Below are 25,705 nucleotides of genomic sequence, written 5' to 3'. Positions count from 1 at the left end.
CACCTGGTGGGACAGACATGACGGGGCTGAGGTTGTGCAGCTGGGCTCCCCTGGGGTCTCTCCTCTCCCTGCTCTTTTCTACCAGCGTGGCGGTAAGTGAAGAGACAGCGTTTAGGAAACTGCGTCTTAGCGCAGAACGTGGTGTTGGAGAAAATCCACTAAAACCAGCCCTCTTTCTTCTCTTCAGTACATTGCTACCAGAGACAACTGCTGCATATTGGATGACAGATTTGTAAGTACCTGAACAGATTTCTTTTATCTTAAGAATGTAACTGAAGTTTTTCTATGCTGATTATTAACTAGCGTTATCACTTGAACCTCATCATTGTTTTCAGTGCTTATTAAGTGTCCTTTGCTTAAACCTGTCATTTACTGATAGCAGTATATGCTTGGTAAAAGTGTATGGGAGGCTGCACTGTGGGTGAAAGCACATATCCAGCACATGCTACAATAATGGCATGCACTGTTTTCTTGCTGTGTGCACGTAGTGTGAAAGTAAACTCTGGAAATTCAAATACAGCAGACGAAGTCTGCTGCGAATGCCTGCCCTTTTTTATCCTTTATCATTTGTGTCAGCAGTGTCTGAAAGTTCCTCTGCCCAAATATTCTGCTCTGCTTTCTTTGCCCCTGGAACATTGCCAACTGTGTCTCTTTACTCCTTAGGGTAGCTTCTGCCCAACAACTTGTGGCATTGAAGATTTCTTTAGTAAATACCATACCGCTGTGGATAATGACCTGCTGGAAATGGAGAGACTTTTGCAGCAGATTTCTAATGCCACAGTAACAGCAGACCATCTGATCGAACACATACAAAGCCTCTATCCTTCAGAAAAGCAGACATTACCAAGTGAGCATATAAAAATAAGTACACAACTGAAAAATATTATGTGGTTTTCTTTTTTTTTAATTTGCCTAACTACAATTGTTTTGTACCTTTTCTGTTTTACAGATTCAATTGATGATTTCACTCAAAAGTCCAGGAAAATAATTGAAGAAATTATCAGATATGAAAACACTATATTGTCTCATGAAACTACTATACAGTAGGTATCTTCACTTCTGTTGTCAGTGACAATGCAAATAGTTTTCTTTCTGTTCTTTTGTCAAGTGCCAAAAAGCCTCTCTCAGAAAGGTTTTTTGTGCTCTTGCGGACAGTTCTGCCCACACTGCCATTAGCAGCTGCCTAGCAAGACACAGAAGGATCATGAGGATCTGACACTGAATTCCCTGCTCACCTGGATAAACTGTTAATTGTGCAAGAAGTGCAAGATAAGAATGCCATGAAGCCTGGCAATATTTTTATTTATGTTTCTCCTGCTGTGCCAGCTATCCCTAAATTTTTTTTCATGACCTTTGGAGGTCATGAGTTTTTACTGTAAAGCAGAGCACGTGGAATGTTTGTGCAATCATTTAGTCTGGCCAATTTTGCTGCATACATCCATGAAAATTAGCTCAATTACCTAGTTCAAAATCATAAGTAACTATAAACTCAGTGACAGTCTTTTATAAGTTGGCATTGGAAATAGAATTGAAAACATCATTAATGTTACTAATTCTTAAGGATATGTTTTTTGACAGATCTCCGCTTCTGTGACATTATGTCAAAGATTTTTTTTTAGGCATTCTGGCACTAACAGCAGTTTATTTAGAGCACTTACGTTTTACAAATAAATCCATAATTGAAGAGGACTTTATAATTTACTTCAGGAGAGCAAAGTGAAACTTTCCATAGAGTTATATTAATGCATTAATTACTGGTTAGAGTTTTTCTGATTAGAGTCAAGTTTTGCGTATGGTTAAGTTTTGCATGAGGTTAAGCACGTGCTTTCCTATTTTACCTGTCCTTAACTCTGAATACCACTGCTGAGAGAGGCACCCCGTTTTACAGGGGTGCATGTAGCAAGCAGCATGTTAATCCATGAGGCATGGGTCCAGGGAAATGAATGTGCATTACACATTCTCAAACAGCAGATACTGTAGCTATGATATTTTCTGAAAAATCCTTTTGCCAGGATTTTCCCCTCCTGAGGAGCTAAGGGCCTCAGGAGAGAAATGTAAACAATAACTATCTGCTGCTGTGGAATGCAACAGGTGCATCTGTGATTGGTGCATGTTGGTCATTTCTAATTAAGAGCCAATCACAGGTGCAGCTGCATCAGACTCCGAGAGTCACAAGATTTTGTTATGCATTCTATTCTATTCTATTCTTGTTCTTTGTAGCCATCTGATCATTCTTTTCTCTCTGTTATTTTAGTATAGTTTTTATGTAGTATTTTAATATAATGTATATCATAAGATAAAAAATCAACCTTCTGAGAAAATGGAATAAAGCCTCGTGTCTCCACACATGGAGTGTTCTCCACAACAGATACAACAACCCATTTTTGTGTCTCTCTGTCCAGACAGTTGACAGACGCACATATAATGAACGGCAACAGGATCACAGAGCTGAAACAGAAGATTGCCCAGCTTGAGTCACTCTGTCAGGAGCCATGCAAGGACCGGGCTGAAATTCAGGAGACAACAGGAAGAGGTGTGCAGAATGTTTCCTGATGCTGAAAGTTTAATTCAGCTACAAGTGCTGCTGCTTGGCATCACAGCAATGATTTACTTGGAATCTTATGGGTCACAGACTTCTGCAAAGACATATGAAATTGCAAATTGTGGAATCAGTCAGTACAAGTTAGATGCTCTGCAGGCAAGGATTCAGGTGGAACTTAGCTCTTGCTTGGCCTTTTTGGCCAAAATACAATTACCCAAAATGTGAGCTAAACATAAGGGACATGACTAGAGTTTCCATGGACCTGGGACAAAGAGAAGATAACTTATCAGATTTCTACTAAGCCATGTGGAAAAAAAATTAATTATTCCATTAGGTCCAGAAGCATCTTTCTTTGTTGCTGTAGTCAATGCAATGACTATGTTTTACACTGCTTAAACTCTATGTGAGACTAAATTCATCTTCACCTTACAAAGTACTGTGACCCTTGGTAGGATTTTTTATGGCAATGACATTGAAGTATGTGGACTAAATAGCTAACTTTGCAGCAGTGGTATTTAGATAAATTGCATTTCTTGCAATAAGAAAGTTACAATAGAAAATAAATGTGAAGATAGAATTGTAGCTAGATTGAAAATGATCTTTGGAATATCTTTACTTCAGATTGTCAAGACATTGCAAATAAGGGTGCAAGGAAAAGTGGTCTGTACTTTATCAAGCCTCAAAGAGCCAAGCAGTCATTCCTAGTCTACTGTGAGATTGACTCATATGGCAATGGCTGGACAGTACTACAAAGGGTATGTCACTTATGTATTATTGCTATAAACAAACTTTTTGCATCAGCACTGTTTTTATTTACCTGCATATGATGCATATATTTTTGACTGAGTTTTTTTATTTTTGTTTTTGGTGTTCTTGGTTTTTTCCATCAGAGACTGGATGGGAGTGAAGACTTCAGCAAAAATTGGGTTCAGTACAAGGAAGGATTTGGACATCTGTCTCCAGATGACACCACTGAGTTCTGGTTGGGCAATGAAAAGATGCATTTAATAACTACACAGTCTACTCTTCCATACACCTTACGAATAGAGCTGGAGGACTGGAGTGGCAAAAAAAGGTACTTGCTTATGGTGCTTCTGAAAATGACAGCTTAAAACCTGCTGCTCCCACTGCTGCATCAGTTCGTGCTGATAAAAGGTCACTCCTAAAAATGATGAACCCTTAGACCAGCTGACGTGTACATGGTACTGCTTTGGCTCCTGAACTTACAGCAGTGACAGCAGTCACTGGGTGTGACTTGCTGCCAGGCACACGTGTCTGTCAGAAGGCCACATGCAGTCAGCACTCATTTATTAGGCAGAAGGAATCTGTTTCTTGTCTCCAAGTTTCTTTGTCTTATCTTATGGACTACATGATTATTATAGTTCTAGTCTACACTGTTCTGTTTTGTTATGTTCTATTATTTATTTTTTATTTATATTTTTATTATGACTCTAGGAGATTATATATATAATGTGTGTGCATTGATAAAGTAGACATTTCATACATCACTAAAGACTAGTAGTCAGAAAATATGTCTGGCACTGGAGCACAAAAGTTGATTGGATGTGTGTCACCGAACTGAGGCCCACAGTCACATAAAAACAATTTGTTCTAAAATGCTAGGATGCAATAAATGCCTTTTCTGCAGTTTTACCGCTGATGCATTTTTCACCTGTGCATGTGCTGGGAATGCAGCATGCTCATATTCAGCACTGCCCACTGTTCACAGCACTGCTGACTATGCTGTATTCCGAGTGGGAAGTGAAGAGGACAAGTATCGACTGACTTACGCCTACTTCATCGGGGGCGACGCCGGGGATGCCTTTGATGGATACGATTTTGGGGATGACCCAAGTGACAAATCCTACACCTACCACAACGGCATGCGGTTCAGTACCCACGATAATGACAACGATAACTACGAAGGCAACTGTGCTGAGCAGGACGGATCTGGGTGGTGGATGAATAGATGCCATGCTGGCCACCTCAATGGCAAATATTATAAAGGTAAGGTATCTTCTTACAGTCCAGGACACCAGGTTTCAGTGACAAAGGAAAATGAGTCACGTTAATAGAGTACACTTTGCCTTCTGGATTTTCCAAAGATCGCATAGCCCATTCTTTGCAATAATTGTTAACACCAGTAGTAGGAATTCATGACTGCTCTCCATTCCAAAGTGGGAGAATCAAAGAGAGAAACAAAACAGAGGGAGAAAGGTGGTGAACAGGGTCTGTTAGGATACCCAGGGATGCCATGGAAGTATCAGGACCAGAAAAATATATGGGTGCAGTAACTATTTTAGAAAGCAACCAACTGTTTTGCTCCAACTGGTGCTTCCTAGGTGGTGTGTACACATCAGAAGATGCTGGTCCATCTGGATTTGACAATGGCATTATCTGGGCAACCTGGCGTGACCGGTGGTACTCCATGAAGAAATCTGCAATGAAAATCATCCCATTCAACAGACTGTCAGTAGATGGGCAGCAGCACAACTTAGGCAATGTCAAACAGGTTCGACCACAGGGCCGGGGAGATATTTAAAATGAACACACAACATTGTAATAATTTCAAACACTGACCATGTACAGCTGAAGCTAAGCCCACTGCATCTTAGAGAAGTTGGCTTTGTTTATAATTTTGTCATAGTAGTAGTAGTAGTCACATTAGTACTTTAATTTTAGTGCACCTTATACATTACTGTTTCTTTTAATGGATAGATAAATGGATAGTCTTATGATTAAGAATAATCCCTTGCCTTTGTGTATTTTAAATGCTGCATTTTTAATTTCCACCTATAAATATTTATGAACACTATCAACATGTCATCATAGCCTTATGTACTTCTTTCATTAGAAGAACATTAAAATACTCTCTTTTTTTCTGTTTTAGGTTGGAGACGCATAAAGGACAATTTGAAAAAGACCAGTCTGAACAGGAAAAGCAAATCTTTTCTTAGACAGTGAACTTAGCAAACATTACACAGTTCAGTTTTGACTATAAAGCAATATTGACTGTAAGACACCCAAACCTCTTCCCTGAGCAGTACATACCTCTGTAGATGGTTGTTTTTTTTTCTGTACACATTCTCAATAAATTTTTGATTATTACAAAAAAGGTCTGAGTTTGTTATCTGTGGTCTACAGCTGGCCAGACAAGACAAAGGAAACTTTTGATAGCTGGATCAAACCTACTTGATTCAGTCATTCCTGAATTTCACACCAGCAGTTCCTGCTCTTTGTTTAGAGGCATGTGTTCAACCTATTTCTCCATAAATGTGACAAGTATCTATAAGTTTTCAAGTCTTCTAATAAAGTTTGGTGACATAGATCAAAGTACATAGCATCTTGAAAGTAGCCTATTTTACTGCTGATGACTATTTAACTTAGCTTACCACAAAGTAATGCATACATTTTCAGTCAGCATGTGCTAGGTAGTATGAATGACCAAGAAAAGGTATTTTACTCCAGACCATACATATTAACAAATTTCTCAGATTTACTTGGAATAAGTTTCATTTGCTATATGACACATTGTAGTGCCCTGTACAGCTGTTATTCTCACATACCCCTTTTTTTTCCCACAAATTTTTAAAAATTACTTCAACGTATTCAGTGCCATACAACCAAAAAATGTTACAATTTGCAGCAGAAATTGATTGCATGTTACTTCTATTTTCTCTCTCTGGATCTGATAATGATTTCCCATGTGATCCACATAAGGAAATCCACAGCACTGATCATGACCAGTAAAGAGTTTGCAATGCTGTCTGAATGTACCTCCTCAGAATCTGATGAGTGCATTTGAGGGGCGTGTTAGCAGACCAGATTAGGTCTGTGGATAAATTGTTCAACAAAAGATACACCCAGAGCTAGAAACTATCACTATCTCAAGCTGATGCATGAAGAAGTAAAATAGGAAATGTATATTGGTCTTTATTTTTAGCTTCTTGTGAAACACCAGAAGTTTTCCTGATACCTCTAAATAGCACATTCAGGTGCTTTCTTTTAGAGACAGGAGGACATGGCAGTGATAAAAGAGACCTTACAGTCAGTTCATGCTGCCTCAGCAGTTTTCCAGTTTTGATGCCCAGACGTCTGGTGAGGCTGAGCATCTTCCCTCAATCTGAGTCTCCACATCACGATAATCTGCCAATTCCCTCTCATTTTTAATTAAGATTTTGACATAGTTGAAGTTTTGCTCTTGGGCCAAAATCTAAGAGGAAGACAGGTTTCTAAGGAGAGAAGAAGGCATCATTAGCTAGGGCCAGGTGAGGTTAACAACAGCTTTAGAGGAGGGGTGACCCCTCCACACCACTGAACTGGTATATTGACACAACTCTGTTGCACCCATGCAACCAGCCATGATGCACAGCTCCCTGCCAGCCTTGACACTCAATTCCTCACCAAGCAAAGCAGTTTTCCTGAACATTTTGTGCTGTAAGGCCTCTCCTGTAGCTCCATGGAGCTGAAGCAGTATGTGTAGAGAGGCTGGAAAGAAGGATGAAAGGGAAGGGTTGGCAAGCCCAGTCTCCTCCTTGTTCTGCAAACAGCCACTTGAGTAGCATTGGTTGAGTCCCTTCCCCTTTCTGTTTTCAATTTATGCCACCTATGACATGACTTTAAGTTGATATTATTTATATATTTGCAACATGGATTTAAAAAATATTCCTTTCACCTCTGTCATTTTGATATCTGTATTTACACTCTGCTAGGTCAGAATTATCATTGCCTCTCCTAATTTAGCTTTTGACTGCAATTTGATGGCCATCTGCTGTAATTATACACATTTCATGGGTATAAGTTGGCATTTTATGGATTGCTCACCATAACTAAGATCAGATTATTCTTCCAGTTGGTTTGCTGATGGGTGTCTTAAAGTTTTCATAAATCATTTTAATCTCTGGAAAGGAGCATTTTCTCCAGCAGTCAGAAGGATCAGAGTCAGCAAATTCAAGAAGTCTGATCTTTCAATGAAGTCCTATGCCGGAGTTAATCAGTGAGTCTTCAGGATCCCAGCCCACTGTTGTGTTCTCTGGGCTCTGGAAGAAATCTTGCAAGACTCGTGCCTCTAGAAGCCCCTTGCTATGGTATCCAATACCATATTTATCAGAAAGACGCCGGAAAATACCTGGGTTTTTTTTAACTCATAAAAATAGAATAATACTCTCAGTAGTATTTTTTGCAAGCAAGTACATTGCAATTGAACTTACTGCCCCTATTTTTTATACTGAGAGCTGAGCATATTTCTCTTTTCTAAATAATTTTTTATCATACATGACCCTCAGACTGTAGCTTATAGTAAAAATTACCTGTATTTAGAAAAGTATGTACCTCTCACTTTATAAAAGTTTATTAAGGATTTGGTGGCCTTTGTTTCATACCTTGTGCTTGCAGTGATTCTTCCAAAGACCACTGTAGCACAAAAAAGAAGGATCTCACTCCAAAGGCAAGGGAAAAAAAAAAGTGAATGGGGAAGATGTAGAGGAAGAAAGAATCAAATAAAGTGGATGAACTGCAGGACTTCTGGTATATTGCATTGGGAAAATGTGGGACAAAGTGCTGGGACTGACTAGTAATGACTTCAGAAGGGTTAGGTAGTCTGAGGAGCATATGATGAGATAATGAAGATGAGAGCTGAGTCTGAAGGAGAATGAAGTCCAAGACAAAGCATCCATAGGCAGGTCATGAATGAGCAGACAGGAGGAGCAGAAGGCACCACTTGGAAGCTGGTGGTAGGGCAGGAGACACAGAGGGCACTGGGCAAACAAGGTGAGGCTCACACACCACCTCTAAATCCCAGACTCCCCGGCTGTTCCTGTGGCATTCAGCCAAAAGCAGGGCAGATGAAGTAGTGAACTGCAGTTCTGTCCTTTGATCCTGAATTAAAGTTAAATCCAAAGTTTATCTAGCTCTTGGCCTCCAGCCTTTCAAACAAACACCAGCAGAAGTGACTGAGTGATTGCAACATGAAAGCAGAAGTACAGGCTGAAGGTCAGGCACACAGATTCAGCCCCTGACTGTAAAGCCTGAGAAGCTCCTCCTTTGCCCCAGCTTCCCCAGCAGTTGCCTTCGCAGCAAGCAGGAAACCCCTCTTAGCTTACCTAATATTTATGATCAGATATCAACTTTTTTCCAGTCCCTCTAGCCTTGTTGGCTGAGTTTTACTTGGACCAGGGTTAGGTTTACAGTGTTTGAGTGTCACCAGAGAGCTGTGCCATCCCTCAGGGTCAGAAGAGGTCTGGAACATGCTACTTGCCATGTCCCCTGTTACCCTGGTGACCGGTGCCTGGAACACCACCTAGCAAATTGTCGCATCCTCTGTCAGCATGGTTGAAAAGGCAGAAATTCTTCTGCTTTATGTGCTCTTACTACTACTGATTTTTAAGGCCCATTAAATTACAAATATAATGTTAAGTTATTATTGATGATCACAAAATCAAGCATTGACAAACTAGGAGAAGTTAGAACCCACGTGACATATCACATCTGCATTATGAAGGATGCTTTAGTTGTTGCACAGATTGTAACACACACAGTTAGCAAGGCAGGGTGGGGCCCAGTGGTGCCTTCCTTACAGCTGATACCCTGCAGAAGTAGGTGCTATTCCTGCCCTGATCAGAGGCCAGACATGTGTCTCAGAGCTGGCTGCCATCTGTTCCCCCTGAGCCGTGGTGCCGGCACAGAGAGGCAGCTGCCAGCAATGGGATCTGCACACTGGGTGTGCTCGGAAGACTTCAGGCCATCAACATGGATCCCAAAAATTAATAGCTACTTTTTGACTTAGCCTTCTCACCTGGTTTCCACCCCTGTGAAAAGGGGAAAGTCATGGCCAGGGGATGAATGTAATGTACCATAGGAAAATCCTTGAAGCTTTAAGCAGTCTGCAGAGCATCACTCTACAATGAAAAGAGTGTACAGCTCTGGGCAGATGCTTGCTTGTGGAGCACCATCCCCATGCTCGGTGTGAGGCAGAAGGGGTGATCCTGTGATAGAGCACATCCATGACTGTATGCCCAAGGAGAACCCACAAAGGTTGCACCTGCAATTCTTGTGTTCTTGAGCATGAAGATCATAAGCTGGTGATTTTTCACTGGACTTTTGTGTATTATGAAGTAAAAAATTGAGCTTTTTTGACTTTGAGTGGGATATTCTCCAGGACCTCAGTATATTTTGTTCAACACCAACATGCAGGAAAAGCAATGACTTCATTTTTCAAATACCAGCTCTTCGTTTATGCAGATAAATGCCCATCACACTGTGTGTTTTCCAGCAGGTAAGCACTGCTGGATCCCACTAGTGCTGACATACGTCTTGGTTGACTGTCCAGTTACAAGAAACAGTTTTAGACAGAATGTTTTCCTGGAATTCTTGGTGTTGCCCGCATGTTGCCATTGAACAAACTTATCTGGAGCAAATAACTCCAGAAACTTGTGCAAGAGGCCTTAGGTAATCACCAAAACAGGAGGGGGGCATGTGGTGTGTTTTTTCTACAAACAGAAGGGAGCATAATGATTAATCTCAGCTTCACATTCGGGTTTAAATTGCACTAAAAGACTGGCAAAAAGCATCCTTTCAATCTGAGTTCTTGCTCTTCTCCTGAAGATGATACCTGTGAGGATCCTCTGTGTGCTCCTGTGCCTCAGCATAGCCTGGGTATGAATTTGCTTACCTTTTTGTATCTTTCTGCTTTGAATAATAAGCATTTATTTAATGTTCATTCATGAGATAGATAAATTTTGTCTATCACCTAGCTTGTAAAATTCAGAGCACACACATATGCAGCAGCTTACTGTAACCACTGATGGAGTTTCATCACTACTTTTGGAGTATCTAGCCCTCTATAGTTTTGCTTAACTAGGTTTTCCTGAATCTGCCAGGCTTCAGGAGCATCAAAGCAAATCCATTTACATGAATTCAAACAATCATAGGTGATGCTCTAAGTCTTAAACATAACTGGCTGGATGCTAGTGGCTCCAGCCTTTCAGGAATTTTCATGCTTATTGGGATGAATTGTGCTTTCCTTTGGACAGTATTTCAGCAGGATCTTCTACCTACAAATGACACACAATACCTTTATTATGAAAGACACGTTTAAAAACAAGGATTGTTGTAGCAGCAACATCAGCTTAAACTACTGCTAAGTGAGAATCAAATTTTTGATAAGGAAGGAGATAACCTTGATTTTCAACTGTGCTAATATAACCGTGTATTTTTCCCCTATGGAAATAAGTCCATAATATTATGTTATATTCTTTACATTTTTCATTGTGACTGTATTTTTGATTTTTTTTTAAAGAAATTGCCTGTTTTAACAAATGACAGAAATTATATGAAGCAGTTGGGACAAAACAGAAGCAGGCATATTGGAGTTGTCAATGCCTAAAGGGCATTTTTGGATATATGTGCTACTTTTAGGAGGCACTTGGACCAGATCAAATAATTAATTAATCAAACTACTGAATTTGAATCTGCTGATTTTAATAAAAACATTCCAGTTCCTCAGAGTGGTTCTGACCCTGGCGATTAGAATTAGGATCACTTTCTCACCTTCAGCATTAATCATCAATCATAATAAGAAATAGTCATTAATATTTTCAAGCATTAATTATAATGTTTGAAAAGCACAAAAGGTGCACAGAGGATTCCAGTCAGATGTAATTACATCTTAAACACAGCTTTCTTTAATGAAAAAAAAAAAGGGAAAAAAAAAGTATGGTCTTTTACTAAGTGATAACACTGCAGAAATCTTTATTGTGTTTTGGACTGGAATTAGCTTGCATATATCACTTTTTCTCCTCAGGTTTGAAGAAAACCTCAGTGTATTTATTTTTCTTCTTTCCATTAACACAGTGAAATCCATCCATCACTGAAATTGTTTTTTTAATTGTGTTAGTAGCTTTCTTGCTCTTTTTGTCAGGCAAAACCCTGTTACAAGCTTCTAGTTAGGAACTATGATTAAAATCAGAAATACTAGTGGAAAAACTCATATATCTGTAAGCTACTTTTGTGTAGACTGAATGTGGTAAAGTGACAATAAGAATTTTAGAGTGTTACAGCTAATGGGAATAGTATTTTTAAGTATTTATTTTTAATTTTCCAGTTTCAGCCTAATTTCAAGTTAATTTTATATTTACACACAGGACAAAATATTTCTGTGGAATGATATTCTCATAACATATCCTAAGCATCACTGGCTCTCTACATGAAAGCATTAAATTTAAGAGATGCAAAGCTTTATTCTGACAAAACAAACAATATAATATCTTACAAGAAATGCTGGAATAAAATCCTTGCACTGGTGGGTGTGATGCTTACCAGATGGCTGCGATTGCCACCCACCAGCTGAGTGTGTGAGGACATCAGCCTTGTGCTTCTGCTTCCTTGACAGCTGGTCACTGAACCTTGGTTTTACTCTTCCCCTTTTTCCTCCCGGCAGGCACAAGACGGAGAGAGTGCCTTTGAGCAGATAGGTGGAGGAGTGCGTGGCCCCAGGATTGTGGAGCACAAGTCCCCATCCAGCTGCCTGTCTGAGAAGAGCTGGCCCTTGTGTGCGAACGATGACTGGGTGAGCCATTGACACTGGGGGGAAAGGGGGACCCGTCTGTAGGGCACACGTGGGCCTCAGCTGGACCAGCAGCTGCATCAACAGCTGGACCAGCAGCTGGACCAGCAGCTGGACCAGCAGCTGCAGCATACATCAGGTGCCACAGCCTAGCATGGGGTTCAGTTTTAAGGCCGAGGTAACGCTTCAGGTCAGGGCAGCCTGCACAGATCCCCTGTGGGAAGCAAAGGAAAAAAGGGAAAAATGAAGACAAAAGAAACAGGGAGAAATTTGCAGGGGTGCAGAATGAGAAGAGAAAGTAAGTCTGGAAAAGACAGATTAGATAAACAAAGGCTCGCTGTAGAAAAACATAAGAACAGTTTCTTTTCAGAATTTTGGTGTTGCCACTTTTGGAGTTCATAAAGGAAAGGCACCAGAAAGAGAATTGTGAGAGAAAGAAAGGAAGTAGCTAGAAATCACACACTCACAACCACTCACTAGTTAATTTTTAGGAAGTCAGATTACAAGATGCTTGGTAAATGTTTCATAATAATTGACCAGATGTTTTTGTATATAAACTATTAATTTCTCTCTTTCTTGCATCTTGCACCTCAGTCCTTTTCTATGCAACGTTTATGTGATGACTTCTTGGCAAAGAGCTTGAGTCTGTCAGAAAATTAAGCTTTTCTGAGGAAAACTTTGCTTAAAAATGCTAGCCTCTAACATCCTCCCTCAAACTGGATGACAGACTTCTTGCAGCAGACCTTTAGGAAATATACATATATCTGCCAAAAAATCTCACCCACGAGGAGCAGAGGAGAAGGGAAACTAGAGATTTACTTGTTCCACACCTCATGGTTACAGCAGGTTTCTGAGTATGTGCTTCACAGAATCCATTATACAATATGTTTACTCTTGAGGATTTTAGCACAATTACTTCCCCCTTTCAATTCTAGGGTATCAAATGTCCATCAGGATGCAGAATGCAAGGACTGATTGATGAAAAGGACAAGGAGTTCAGTCAAAGAATAGACAAAATCAAGAAACTGCTCTCAGATAATCAAAACAACTATAAGAGATCCAATCAGATAATTGTGGAAACTGTAAATGCACTGAAACCAAACCTGGACAGTGCTCAGGGTGAGTATCTTGTGCCCAGTTTTATTATTCATTACTGAATTACTACTTTTTTGTGGATAAGCCATACGTAGTGAACGTACAGGCTGCACTGGATATTATTATCAGGAAACAGAACAATCATATTAATAGACTTAACTAGTTAGCAAAAATTAATTTAATCTGCTCAGTACTATGAGAAATATGTTCTCAATTATGTATTTAATTACATATTTTAAAATATGATACATATTTAGGAAAGAAAAGCATATAATGGGCATAGTTGACTGTGAGGCATTTTTGTTTCAGAGCTTGATGAGACCTATGGTCGCCTGTCAGGAGAACTGAGACGGAGAATTGTGACATTAAAGCAGAGAGTTGTCACTCAAGTGAACAGAATTAAAGCTCTGCAGAGCAGCATCCAGGAGCAAGTGGTGGAGATGAAGCGCTTAGAGGTAGGTGTCTGCTGTGCACTTCCCATTCTCTCCAGTGCTTAGCTACAGAAAGGGGATCTGTCCATTATGGAGAGCAGTGCTCCAGCTGGGAGAAAACATGGTACAACTCTCACAGGACCTGACTTACTGAGACAAATCCCCAAGTGAGTTGCTGCCTATCCATCCTGATTTTCCACTTCTGCTCTGTAGGAGCCAGCGTGAGTTCCATGAGTTTCTAGTCCCATCTGCTGCATCTCTCTCAGGCCACAAGGATGCTCCCTCTGCTGATAACTGCTTCTGTATGAGGAGCTTCTCCTCCTGTAAGGAGCTGCTGAGCAGTTAGAAAGGGGACGTGCTCTGTTCATCCCCAGTGCTGCCACTGCTGCCCACAGCTAGGGCTGGCATGAGAACCTGTGCTCCCAGGTTGCAGCCAGTTCTTCTGATGGTAATGCAAGGAAAAGTCATGGCACAAACAGTGGGTTTGCTCAAAGGATCATTTTGATTCCTAAAACAGAAATCCATCATTTGGATCATTTGAGAAAGCAATGGTAACCCCATGACAGAATCTTCCCCTCACTTTGGAGGGCCCATTTCTGCCCCAGTCCCCATGGACCATGTCCAACTCTGCAGCACTCCTTCCAAAACCAGGAAGACACCTCTAAACCCCAAAAAAACAAAGGCAGCAGAGACTGGGAACCTTCTACAATGTTCTTTTCCATAGAACTCACATGCACGGTGCTATTGCACATGTATTTACAATGGAAAAATAAACCTATGATGGCATCAAAACCAAACTTTGGAAAAGCTCAGCTGTAGATGGGAGGTACTAGGGCAGCTCTCATCTTTCCCCTGTTCAGTGGAAGATATCCTTGCTTGAGAAAGTTGGGAAAGCTCCCTAACCAAATTACTTCTCTCTGGTGATGTAGGTGGACATTGATATTAAGATACGAGCTTGCACAGGAACCTGTGCTAGAAGTTTTGATTACAAGGTGGACAAAGAAAGCTACGACAACATCCAGAAGCACCTTGCCCAAGCCAACTCCATCAACTTGCACCCAGAGCTTCAAGCAACCACCTTGAGCACACTGAAAATGAGGCCACTTAAGGACTCTAATGTTCCTGATCATTTTAAGCATAAGCCTCTCCCAGAAATGCAAGCTCTGAACATAATTAATGACATCAAGCAGATGGAAGTGGTATTAGAAAGATCAGAAACAGACACGAAACCCTCCCGAGGTGACAGCTCATATCACACGGCAGAAGCAAGGGGGGATGAATCTTCACCCCCCAGAAAATTAGTTATTCCTACTCATAGGAGAGAAACCCTTAGTCTGGAAGACAAAACCTCTGCTGTTCGTAGATGCACCAAAACTACCACCAGAAAAATTGTCTCTGGGCCTGATGGCCCTAGAGAAGAAGTAGTTGAGAAAACAGTCTCTTCTGATGGCTCAGACTGCTCCTATTTACCTGGAAATGTTGGAGGGGAAGGGAGCACCTACCATTTCAGTGGTGCAGATGGCTTGCACAAGCTAGAGACTGTATTCCCTGAGCTAGAGTCATTTTTTACCCCTGACTCTCCATCCACTAAGCACGTTAGCAGTTCTAGCAGCTTCACAACCAACAGACGCACAACTGGCACAGGCAGTAGCCACATAGGTACAGGAGCTTATGGGGGGAAAGACAAATTTGGAGACTTAGGAGAGGAGGAGGAAGACGACTTTGGAAGACTTCAACCATCTGGATTCCCATCTGGCAGTGCAAGTCACTCCAAGACTGTAGCAACCAGCTCTTCTAATTTCAAGAAGGGAGGCTCTGCTTTTGAAACCAAATCAGTAAAGATCCGTGAAATAAATGAGCAGCTAGGTGGGTTGGAACATGAGCAGAGTGCAGAGGACACCCCAGACTTTCAGGCACGCAGCTTCAGACCATCAGGAGGGAAGCGAAGGACACCCAGCACTGGGAAAGGTAGTTATTGAGGTAATGGAGCCAAACTCCATCCATAACCCAACTGACACATTGATTTTAGATACTGTAGTACAACAGTGTGATGATTAAATGCAAGCACTGTGTCTGTTTGTTACCACCTTGGAAACAAAAGGGAAAATATTTCATTAATACTTGGGTATTACATAGACAAGTCACAATTTAAAAAATATGTAAAGTTTTCTTTCCTGAATTCTTTTTAATGTTGCCTGTCACTATACCTAGCATAGTCCAAGACGTGTTTAACAATTTTCCTCTGAGCTATTGGTATTTGGATTCCTCTGAACCTTTTATTAAATTTTGCTGATAACTTCTGTCAAACCAGCTCAACTTTTTTTTTTAGACTGTGATGATATCCGCCAGAAACACACTTCTGGTGCCAAAAGTGGCATTTTCAAAATCAAGCCAGCAGGATCCAATAAGGTTTTGTCAGTTTATTGCGACCAAGAGACCACTTTGGGAGGATGGCTATTGATCCAACAAAGAATGGATGGATCAGTGAATTTTAACCGGACCTGGCAAGACTACAAGAAAGGTTTCGGCAGCGTGGATGGCAGGGGGCGAGGAGAGTTTTGGCTGGGCAATGAAAACCTCCACTTGCTGACTCAGAATGATACTGTGCTTCGGGTAGAGTTAGAGGACTGGGATGGAAATGCTGTGTTTGCAGAGTATCTCATGCAGGTAGGGTCTGAAGCTGAAGGGTACACCCTGGCCGTGTCTTCCTACGAGGGCACTGCTGGGGATGCCCTGGTGGCTGGCTGGCTGGAAGAGGGCACTGAGTACACATCCCATGCCCAGATGAAGTTCAGCACTTTTGACCGGGACCAGGACCGCTGGGAGGAGAACTGTGCCGAGATGTATGGGGGGGGCTGGTGGTACAACAGCTGCCAGGCTGCCAACCTCAATGGCATTTACTACCCAGGTGGCCACTATGACCCCAGGTACAATGTCCCTTATGAGATTGAAAACGGCGTCGTCTGGCTGCCATTTAAAGCCTCTGATTATTCCCTAAAAACTGTTAGAATGAAAATCAGGCCCATAGAAACCCTGTAGAAAGTCAGGCCTTTAATGTGTGTTATGACTACAAGTTGAAAAGATTTTTTTATATATGTATGTATGATGAACCTTTACCCCATGGATCTGAAGGCAACTGAGCACATTTGGAGATTAAAAAATAAAATAAAATGATTAATTATCAACAAGACTTTTTTGATTTTATTTTTAACTGACAAGTAAATATGGATTTAAAAACCCTTTTGATATGAACTTTGTCTACGTCTTTGGCAGCTCACACATTGACTTGAGATAAAAAATTTTAAGCTGAATTATTTACTTTGTTTTAGGGGTGTTAAAGAAGTAAAAATATTTAGAAGTATGTTCACATCCTGCCTCCACTGACATGGACTGTGAAAGTCTAACCAAGTTCAACATTCACAATTTCATTTCCATTTCAAGGGGAGCACAACAGCAGTGGGAATCAGCTCTCAAGGGTGGTGTGGGTTCTCACTTTTGCCACACATCCAACATGGAGTACACTTTGATAAAGATTGCATGCATTTTAGGACTGACTTGTAAGAATCTCCTAAGCTTTGATTTTATAAATATAGACGTAGACCTTCCATCCCATTGATGAATCCTAGACAGCTTACCATGCATACTAGTAGCTTCAAAATAAGCAACTCTATGATAACTCATCAAAATGCCACTTCCAAAACAGGCTATTATTTTCTAGCAACCATTAAAAGGTTATGACTAACCAGAACAAGCAAGATGAGGAACTACCTCAATAGTACATATGCCAAAACAAGAATTCTTCCAAGGGTAAGGGGGTTAAATCAGCTTGCTGATGGTGTGTGGTAGGGATCTTCTAGAAAAAAGCTGGCTGCATGGAATATCAGTTATATTGGTCACACAATTACAGAAGACCACATTGTATTTACCTTTATACTTTACGGCATAACATTAGACAAGTATTTACACTGAGTGATATTTCTGTGGTTCTAGAAAGAGGCATGAGCAAACTTCCTTACCTCTAATCTCACTGTCGTGTTGCATACCATTTAACAAGCTCATCAAATACTGGTGAAGCAGCTCATGTTTAGCCTTTTTTCAGTGCTTCTCAAATACAGCCACTGTCTACTCTTTTCAGAAAGATTGCTGAAGAGCAAAGACATCTTTACACTCATGTGTGAGGAGGGGGTCTGTGCTTTTGGAAAACAGGTTTCCACTTGCACATTAAGTTTTTGCTCCTTAGCCTCAGTGGAAGCCTGCCTGTGTGGAGTTGAACATTTGTGCTCCCTTAGTGAGAAGCTGCCATTATGTCTCCTTCTTGTCCTTCTGGGCTTCACAGATTAAATAAACACTAAAGGTTTCAGATGGGATCCATCCACCCCTAGTGATCTGGGTCCCTTCATTTGTGGAGAAAGGCAGATCCCTTTGAGAGATGTTCATCCTGTCTACCAGGGTTGGGCAGTCTTGTCTTTGCTCAAGGGAGCATAGAATACCAGGTTGGATGAAATATTCAACCTCCACTACTCTGACTGGAGACATTAATTACTCCAGTCCCATAATAGGGATTGTGTAAAAAACACATATGTGTGAAAGCAAGTACATTTTATCCAGCAACAGGATTTGAGCCAAGGAACACTGACTTATTTGCTCAATATGCTTTTAACTTTTAATTCCTTTGCAACTTGTTACACAGGTAGTTACTGTTATTTTTATAATACAAAAGAAGATAACTTCCTCTTATTTAATGGAATGTATTTCCTTCTCCTGAGATTATGCATGAATAGTTAAGAAAAATATGAAGAATACTTTAGTTTTAAGATGTCATTAGTTTTTTGAAAACACTTAGAAATAATCCTCTCCCTCTTTAAAAAAGATACAGAAGACCTTTATAAAAGAGTGAAACAAGTTGGCTTTATTTTATCAGTGTTATTCTATAATAGTTAATTCTGTCTTATGCACAAATGAAAAATGGGAAAAATACACTGGTGAGTTATTTTCATTGGACAGATTTAGATTTATATTTGACACAGCTTTTCACTTTAGGTCACAATATGGTTGTACATACAGATTTGGTTCTCATATGTAAAGATAAGACAGCACCACGCTAGAAAGATAACCACATACAAATACTAAAAGAAAACCTCTGATTCTGTACATTTTGATAATGGTTACTGTGGAAAGTACGGCCGGATTTTCATGCTCATCTTCTTCATTGAATACCACGACCCTTTCCAGTTCATCCATACGACACCATCATCTGTCCCATGTTTTGCCATGTCCCAGCTGTAGGTCCCTCCCCAGTAGTATCTGCCATTGGGGTTGGCTGAGTGGCAGCGGTTGTACCACCATCCACCACCATCTTGTTTGGAGCACTGTTTTCTTGGATCTAAGGTTAACCTGATGAGGGGGGGGAAAAAAGGCATTGAGAGTGACGTCTGTAATACAGGCTAACAGATCAACACAGTACATATACCTGCCTTTGTGTACTGAAATTTTCAAACCATAATAAACAATTTAAGTCCTCTCTGAACTTTCTAAAAAGGATTAACCATCACAAGCATGTGCTACATGGTCCACTCAGAAGATAAAGCAGCTAAGAAAAACAAATCAAATTTTAATTGCACTTCATTGGGAATATCATTTTAGTTTACTGATTGATAACTGTGGTTATTTGCACTTCATAACGATAATTACAATATCAATTACATTTAAACATAGAAAGCAATGAGAAATGTATATCTTCCTCAACCTAAACAATTCCTTTATTCATGAATATGTAATCAGGTATTAAGTACAGATTAGAGATACAATGCTCTATTATGTACTTTTACAACTGAGCTCCTGCCTTCTGAGTAAGCAGAGCATTGCTTTTTTAATGGATGTGCTACCTGCCTTTTTCTTCAGGATCCATTATCTTTTACTGGAGTAAGTACCAATATTCCTGCTTAGTGTCCTCAGCACTGCTGCTGTCAGTCTCTGACTACGAATATATTGCATCCAGACTTGCTGCCTTTCTTTTTTTTTTTTTTTTTTTTGCAGGTAAGTCATTCATAGAATCAATAAAATTCGGAAATTCAGCATGCTTGCTTCTTACTTGGTTGTAGACTGTCACTAACCTAATACATAGTTTTACCTGTCCTTGGCTATGCCAAGAGAACTCCATAGACATTTAGCTGGTAACGTGCAGGGACAGAACATATTTTGACATACTACAAAATGCTGTGAAAACTAGTGGCAAATTACAGAAATATTCTATATTCAGCTCTATTTTTATCTTAAATGTCTAGTGCAAGTACATACCATCCATCATTGTCTCTGTCGTAAGTACTGAAGTACATGCCATTGTGAATTGTCATTGTCCTGTTTTCTCCATGCAATTGGGAAGCTCCTTCCATCAGTGCATTGCCTGCAGTGCCTTTGTAGTTACTAACTGACAGCTGATACTTGTTTCCTTCATTCTGTATGGTGAAACCTCCATAATGAGCTGACACTTTATCACCATTCCAGTCCTCCATTTCAATTAGAACTTCAGTGGGCCCTATTTTGGTAAGCTGGCTGATCTTGTCATTTCCAAGCCAATATTCACCTGAGAAGCAACAAGTGAGAGTTCTGTGAAACAGACTTCACAATAAACTTCAAGGTAACTTTATAATTTGCCTGTAGGTTTACTGAAGTGGATTAGTTAATTATGAAAATATGTAAGAGCTTCAAAAAATAGGAGAAAACGGTTTCAGTAAGAACTGTGCTTTGCATTTTGTGCTCTGTGTTTTACCTGGTGTATCACAGTAGTTCTTCCCTCCACTCTTTGCAACATTTCCAAATCCTTTTTTATACTGATCCCAGACTCTTCCGAAATTAACACTGCCGTCCTGGCGGTTCTGAATCAAAGTCCAGCCTGCAGAAGCAAGAGTAGTTAGATTAAATTACCAATACAAAAGGAGCATCTAACATTAAGATACAGCCCTTTTAACTTCACCTCAGGAGCAGAGGAGCACATGGCTTCCTTGCAGCAGGTCCTTTCACTGCTTTTGAGCTTAGCTTTGCCCCTTTTGCTCACACTTAAGCAGAACCTCGCTTCATAAGGAAAGGAGGAAAAAGCAGAACTTGAAGGACAGCCCTGGTCTTTTGTCAAGTGACAGGGTAAGAAATGAGCCAGGCTCTGCTTGTCTGCCCACCTATGCACCATCCATGACGGTCATAGTCAGATATATACACAATTTATTTCCAGTTTCACTATAGAAGTGTCTTATTCTGCATCAGCAGATGACCTCAACAAGACTTCCCTGAATGAGTCAATCAGATTTAAGTATCAAGTAATTACAAAAGGTAAAATTTCATATTTCTTTGTATAAAATACAAATTAATAATTTGATTTTTTGGTAGCATCGATAAATTAATATTATAACAACATAGTTATTTCACACTAACCTCCATTGTCGGTTTCCATGTCACAGTATACTCTGTATGGCTTGACGAAAGGATCTGGCTGGATGAGGTACATTTCGGATGTCTCGCCTCCCTTTCTGATGATATCCTCACATTCTACAAGAATAAAACAGAGACTATTACTGAAAGATCTGTGAAGTTGAACAGTTTTCTTATCTTTTGGTTTGCTGTTATATGGGAACAGTTTTAAATACTTATAGATAATATTTTACTTTCATTTTGATTTCTGTAATACACCAAGTGAAAGGATCATAGAAGAAAGAATACTGCACCGTGCAGCTTTTCCAAAGAGGAATTTCTGAAACTTCAAACTAAGCGATCCAACACTATATACCTTACAATGACTTCTTGAACTAGACAAGCTTTCGAAAGAAGAACCTTTCTTGACCAAAAAAAAAAATCAAGAGTACTATGATAGTCACAAAAGTATCACTTCCACCTTACAAAGGCCCTGAAGCACATATTTCTTTAAAATCCAACTGGTCACTTATGAAGACTAATATTGGATAAGAGGATCTTTGGTCTGACCTATATAGTGATCCAGAGAAGATTTTTGTTCAGCTAGGATTTCCATCTTTCCTAATACCCTAGTCAATTGTACAGGCTTCAGATGCATCTACCAATTTGCACAGTGACATAAATGGCAGAAAATATGTCATTAGAGTTGAATGCATACCTTTGCCTGAAACCACAGGAATATTACAGGAAACAGTACATGGGGAACGGCAGTAGTCCACCTGGGTTGCAATGGCATTTTCCAGTTTCTGTATCTTTTTATGCAAAGTATCCACAACTGCACGCAGGACCCTGAGGCTAGATGGGATGTTATTGTCCAGATTATCCTTTATATAACTATACTGCAATTCCACTTCTGTGTTGTACTGAGAAAGTAAATCATCATTGTCTAGAAGAGCAAAGAGATGAAAAGCAGATTAGTTTTCAACATACTTCCCAGTTAGGAAATGATGAAGAGCAGTTTATAAGTACAATTTGAGATGCCACTAGGAAGGAATACAGGAAGAGCATTTCTTTTGCTTACTTTTCCATAGTGTGCAAAAACTATGCAGATAGTCTCAGGGAAGGGGTACATGTGTACTGGTGTTTCTTTGCTAGCTAAGATCTATCAGTGGTGCTTTACTCTGCCAAAGAGCAGTAATTCCCTTCTTCCTGGGGAGCCATGGTGCCAATCCAGAGGCTGGTCATAAATGGATTGGATGGACATAGGAAAACAGGTAAGGGGAACATGTGAATGATGTACATTTAGAGGCCTCACATGAATCTTGCCTTAATATGAGATCCATTCCTTTGCTCTCTCAAAGGATGTTTTTAAGGATTTAAGAGGCTGCAGTCACAGAATCCTGCTTTGCTAGACATTCCATGGTATTTTTAATTTTTTTAAGAAGTTCCACTAAAAAAGTAACTGTACGAATGCCAATAAAACTTCAATGCCATTTACACTAGTAGTCCATAGAAATAGCATACCTTTTCTTTGTTTTTGCCTCTTTACCAATTTATCTTCTAGAACGGTCACATATTCAAAGAAAGTTGAGGAGCTCTCTGAAAGAGTGTTCACTTTAACTTTTAGATCATTAATGACTGGTTTCACTGTTTTTTCCTGTTTTAGCAGTGTGGTCCGCAGCTCACATCCAGTCGGACACAGCACTCCCTTAAAAGAAGAAAAAAGGGCTGTGAATAAAAGTAAAGACATTCTAGTCCCATCAGTGAACAGCCATACCTTTGAACACAGCAAGGAGTTCGTAATGAGAGAACAGATACTTAAGCATCTAGATAAGCTTTAACAAACTTCATTTGTTGGCAGCCTCCACACTCAAACTTGTACTCAGTCACTAAGATGCCTCTCAGCATTGCTACAGCTTGCAATTTCCAGCAGGGATCATGGCAGAGACAGTGTGATAGGCTGCTGCAAGGCAGCAAGGGGTGTGCTGGGTGTCAAGCATGCCTGTGTGCAGTAAGAGCTGTAGCGGTGACTGAGGGTAGAGTAGAACTACATTTTGAAACTAATTTTAAGAAAGACATGGGAGGATGGGGTTTTTTTTTGGTCCCTAGGGTTCCTTAAGATTGTCTGAAACGGGATCCAGCACTTCCGCAGAGGTTTTTCCTGTCCTGAATACTCACCTGTGCAAAACCAGGCGGAAGGCACAGGCTCACCCACAGATACTTCCTTTCCTGGTTTACAGTTCAACTCTCATCCCCCCATCCTTGCTGTAGGCTGACTCTGCCACTAACCCACGGACTCTGACACATCACCCTTCTGAATGCAGTCCTAGCAAACCCAAGCAAAGTGAAGAAAAGCTGGACAGCTTTAAATGAATGACCGTCCTTTATTTGGCAAGGGAAACTCCCGCGCTGGCTGTACTAGAAGGAAAGGACAGTATGTCACCAGCTGCCTCAACAGCCAGACACCCACCAGCTCGTCCTGTGCATGCTTGCAGCCTCCCTCATCAGGGTAGACGATCTGCTCCTTCTTGTCCCCCGTCTTCCCCCGCTTCGGGGGCCGGCGCTGGTATCCGGCCCCGCTGATGGGAGGTGCCACAGGCCGCGGCGTGGGTGCCATTTCACGCCTTTTGTCCAGGGGTCGGTGGCCTCGAGGATTGTGCACAGGGTTGAGCACGGGGCCTTCATCCTGCACAGCCAAGGAGAGACGAAACTCTCTGAATCTGCGATTGCTACTGCAAAACGGGCTGCACAGGGTGCAACATCCATTCAGCACTATTTAGTATTTTAAACAGCAAGGAAAACCAGGGAATGGAGTGAGAGAGCCATAATGGCAATACTATACCGACATTATGTAAAAGTCATTGCTATCCACTCCCTTGTAAAACTAGCCATACTCTCCATACCTAGATATAGATAAACTAAAAAGTCTTCAAACCAAAGTAAAACAATATTTCAATAGCCAATTTTGACCAAGGAATAAATCTTACATAGTTCAGAGCTACTAAACGCCATGAAACTTGAAGTAGTAGGCTACCAAAAAAAAAAAAAAAAAAAAAAAAAAAAAAAAAAAAGTAATTAGACATCCTTGGGCTGTGAAGTGCATTCAGCAGCACATTTTCAGTGTCCCAGTTTTTTATTGGGCTACAGGAATATTTGTAAGGTCTCAGAAAATCAGGCCACAGTGAAATATATCATCAGGTCTCAAGCCACATGCCAGCTGTTAACTGTTGAAATTAGGAAAACCATTAAATAACATCTCTCAAAGGTTTGTAGGGCTCTCTCTAATGCATACATTCCCCATATCTGCCAGAAATGGCAAAGCCTAAGAGGATGAGCAAGGAAAACAGAGCTGGTCCCTAAGCATTTTTTCCAAAAAACCTGTTCGAATTAATAGTTGTTTGAGCTACTGAATCAAAACCTACAGCTGTTTCCAATCCTGCTCAGACTTAGCTCCAAATAACAAACATTAGAAAGGATCCAGCATTAGAGGCTTCAAGTAGTTTCAAAAATAAGCAGCATACAAAACACAGAATTGCTGAAAATTATTTAACACATTGGTGTTATCAGTAGCCAATGTGCAGACACAAGTGCTCAGATTGTCAGAAAGTCTGACCAATTCAATTTTTACAGGGATTTTAAAATAATAAAAAAGTGTACCAAAATTCTAAATTGTGTTTTCCACTAAAATATTTTACTTAAACAAAAATAAATATATATTAAACCATTATTTTATATTGATTCTCATTGCTTTTCCTTCTGTTTAGCAATTGTTACCTTTTAATTTCCAATGCTAAGCTACCAGTATGAACTGGTAGTTTGTTTGGTTTTGGTTTTTTTTTTTCTGTTTTTTTTTTTCTCGTGCCTGCTGACTCTGCAGAAAAGTTTTACTGTCTCTGAGACAGAACATGATTAATTACACATTTCTACTAATAATTAGGTATTATTTATACCTAATACTAATTGTCTGTAACATCATATGTCAAGATTGCTAAATTAGTATCCCTAAATAAATTCAGCTAAATAACTAATCTTACCATCAAATATTCTTCATTCTCTACAGAAAAAGAAATAAGAAGAAAATATCTCCAAACTCAGAAAATAACTATTATGGAGTTACATATAAAAAGTTAATTGTTTGAACAATTCAATCAGAAAAAGAATATGCACTGGATCACCTTTTCCCACAACTTCTAATTTAGCTAACTCACATAAGCTGAGGAAATCATGCACACAATTAAATTAAATTAATTATTTATAACTAATTATTCATCAATGTCAGTATTACAACCTCGTCGTCATACTCAAGAGAGCTCTGGGACTGAACGGAGGAAACACAGAGCAGGAACAGCAGGAGCAGCTTCATGGTGCTGGCTTCCTTGAGCAGCTCAGTGATCTTCTCTTTTCATCAGCTCTGACAGGGAGAGGTCTCCTCTGTTCTTTTATATATGTGCAGCAGCACTAATTTCCAGCTTCACAGTGATAGGGTCAACCCTTCTGAGCAATCAGAGTTTCTCTGTTAATATTCAACTCTTCACTCTGTGCCTGAATACATCAGTCGTTGAGCAATTCCTCTGGAAAACTCTTATCTATATGTCCCAGAGACCTCTGCTGATGCTGGCATCAAATACATGTTCAGATCCCTAAAAGTACCTCCTGCTCAGATTACACAAGGTT

The 25,705-nt window shown here is 40.2% G+C and overlaps 3 protein-coding genes across 3 annotated transcripts; 2 read left to right on the top strand and 1 right to left on the bottom strand.

The window, feature by feature from the left end:
* On the top strand, positions 1-5,550 carry FGG (fibrinogen gamma chain). Its single transcript, XM_041395732.1, has 10 exons — positions 1-92; positions 188-232; positions 664-847; positions 950-1,043; positions 2,403-2,533; positions 3,164-3,297; positions 3,433-3,617; positions 4,272-4,549; positions 4,885-5,054; positions 5,433-5,550. The coding sequence occupies exons 1-10, from the start codon at positions 18-20 to the stop codon at positions 5,445-5,447; spliced, it is 1,311 nt and encodes a 436-aa protein (XP_041251666.1). The 5' UTR covers positions 1-17; the 3' UTR covers positions 5,448-5,550.
* A 4,589-nt stretch (positions 5,551-10,139) lies between these two features.
* Positions 10,140-16,669, top strand: FGA (fibrinogen alpha chain). The gene is made up of 6 exons (XM_041395707.1): positions 10,140-10,195; positions 11,979-12,107; positions 13,040-13,223; positions 13,509-13,654; positions 14,560-15,598; positions 15,960-16,669. The coding sequence occupies exons 1-6, from the start codon at positions 10,145-10,147 to the stop codon at positions 16,667-16,669; spliced, it is 2,259 nt and encodes a 752-aa protein (XP_041251641.1). The 5' UTR covers positions 10,140-10,144.
* Positions 16,670-18,517: 1,848 nt separating this feature from the next.
* FGB (fibrinogen beta chain) lies at positions 18,518-25,408 on the bottom strand. The gene is made up of 8 exons (XM_041427996.1): positions 25,320-25,408; positions 23,502-23,717; positions 22,556-22,739; positions 21,750-21,977; positions 21,056-21,169; positions 20,400-20,522; positions 19,928-20,213; positions 18,518-19,024 (listed from the first exon to the last, which is right to left on the bottom strand). Exons 1-8 carry the CDS (start codon positions 25,392-25,394, stop codon positions 18,796-18,798), a joined length of 1,455 nt encoding a protein of 484 aa, XP_041283930.1. The 5' UTR covers positions 25,395-25,408; the 3' UTR covers positions 18,518-18,795.
* Positions 25,409-25,705: the final 297 nt, after the last annotated feature.

The sequence above is a fragment of the Onychostruthus taczanowskii genome, unplaced genomic scaffold (assembly GCF_017590055.1).
Source record: "Onychostruthus taczanowskii isolate IOZ18803 unplaced genomic scaffold, ASM1759005v1 scaffold12, whole genome shotgun sequence".
Classification (NCBI taxonomy): domain Eukaryota; kingdom Metazoa; phylum Chordata; class Aves; order Passeriformes; family Passeridae; genus Onychostruthus; species Onychostruthus taczanowskii.
This window is presented reverse-complemented; position numbering and strand designations above follow the sequence as displayed.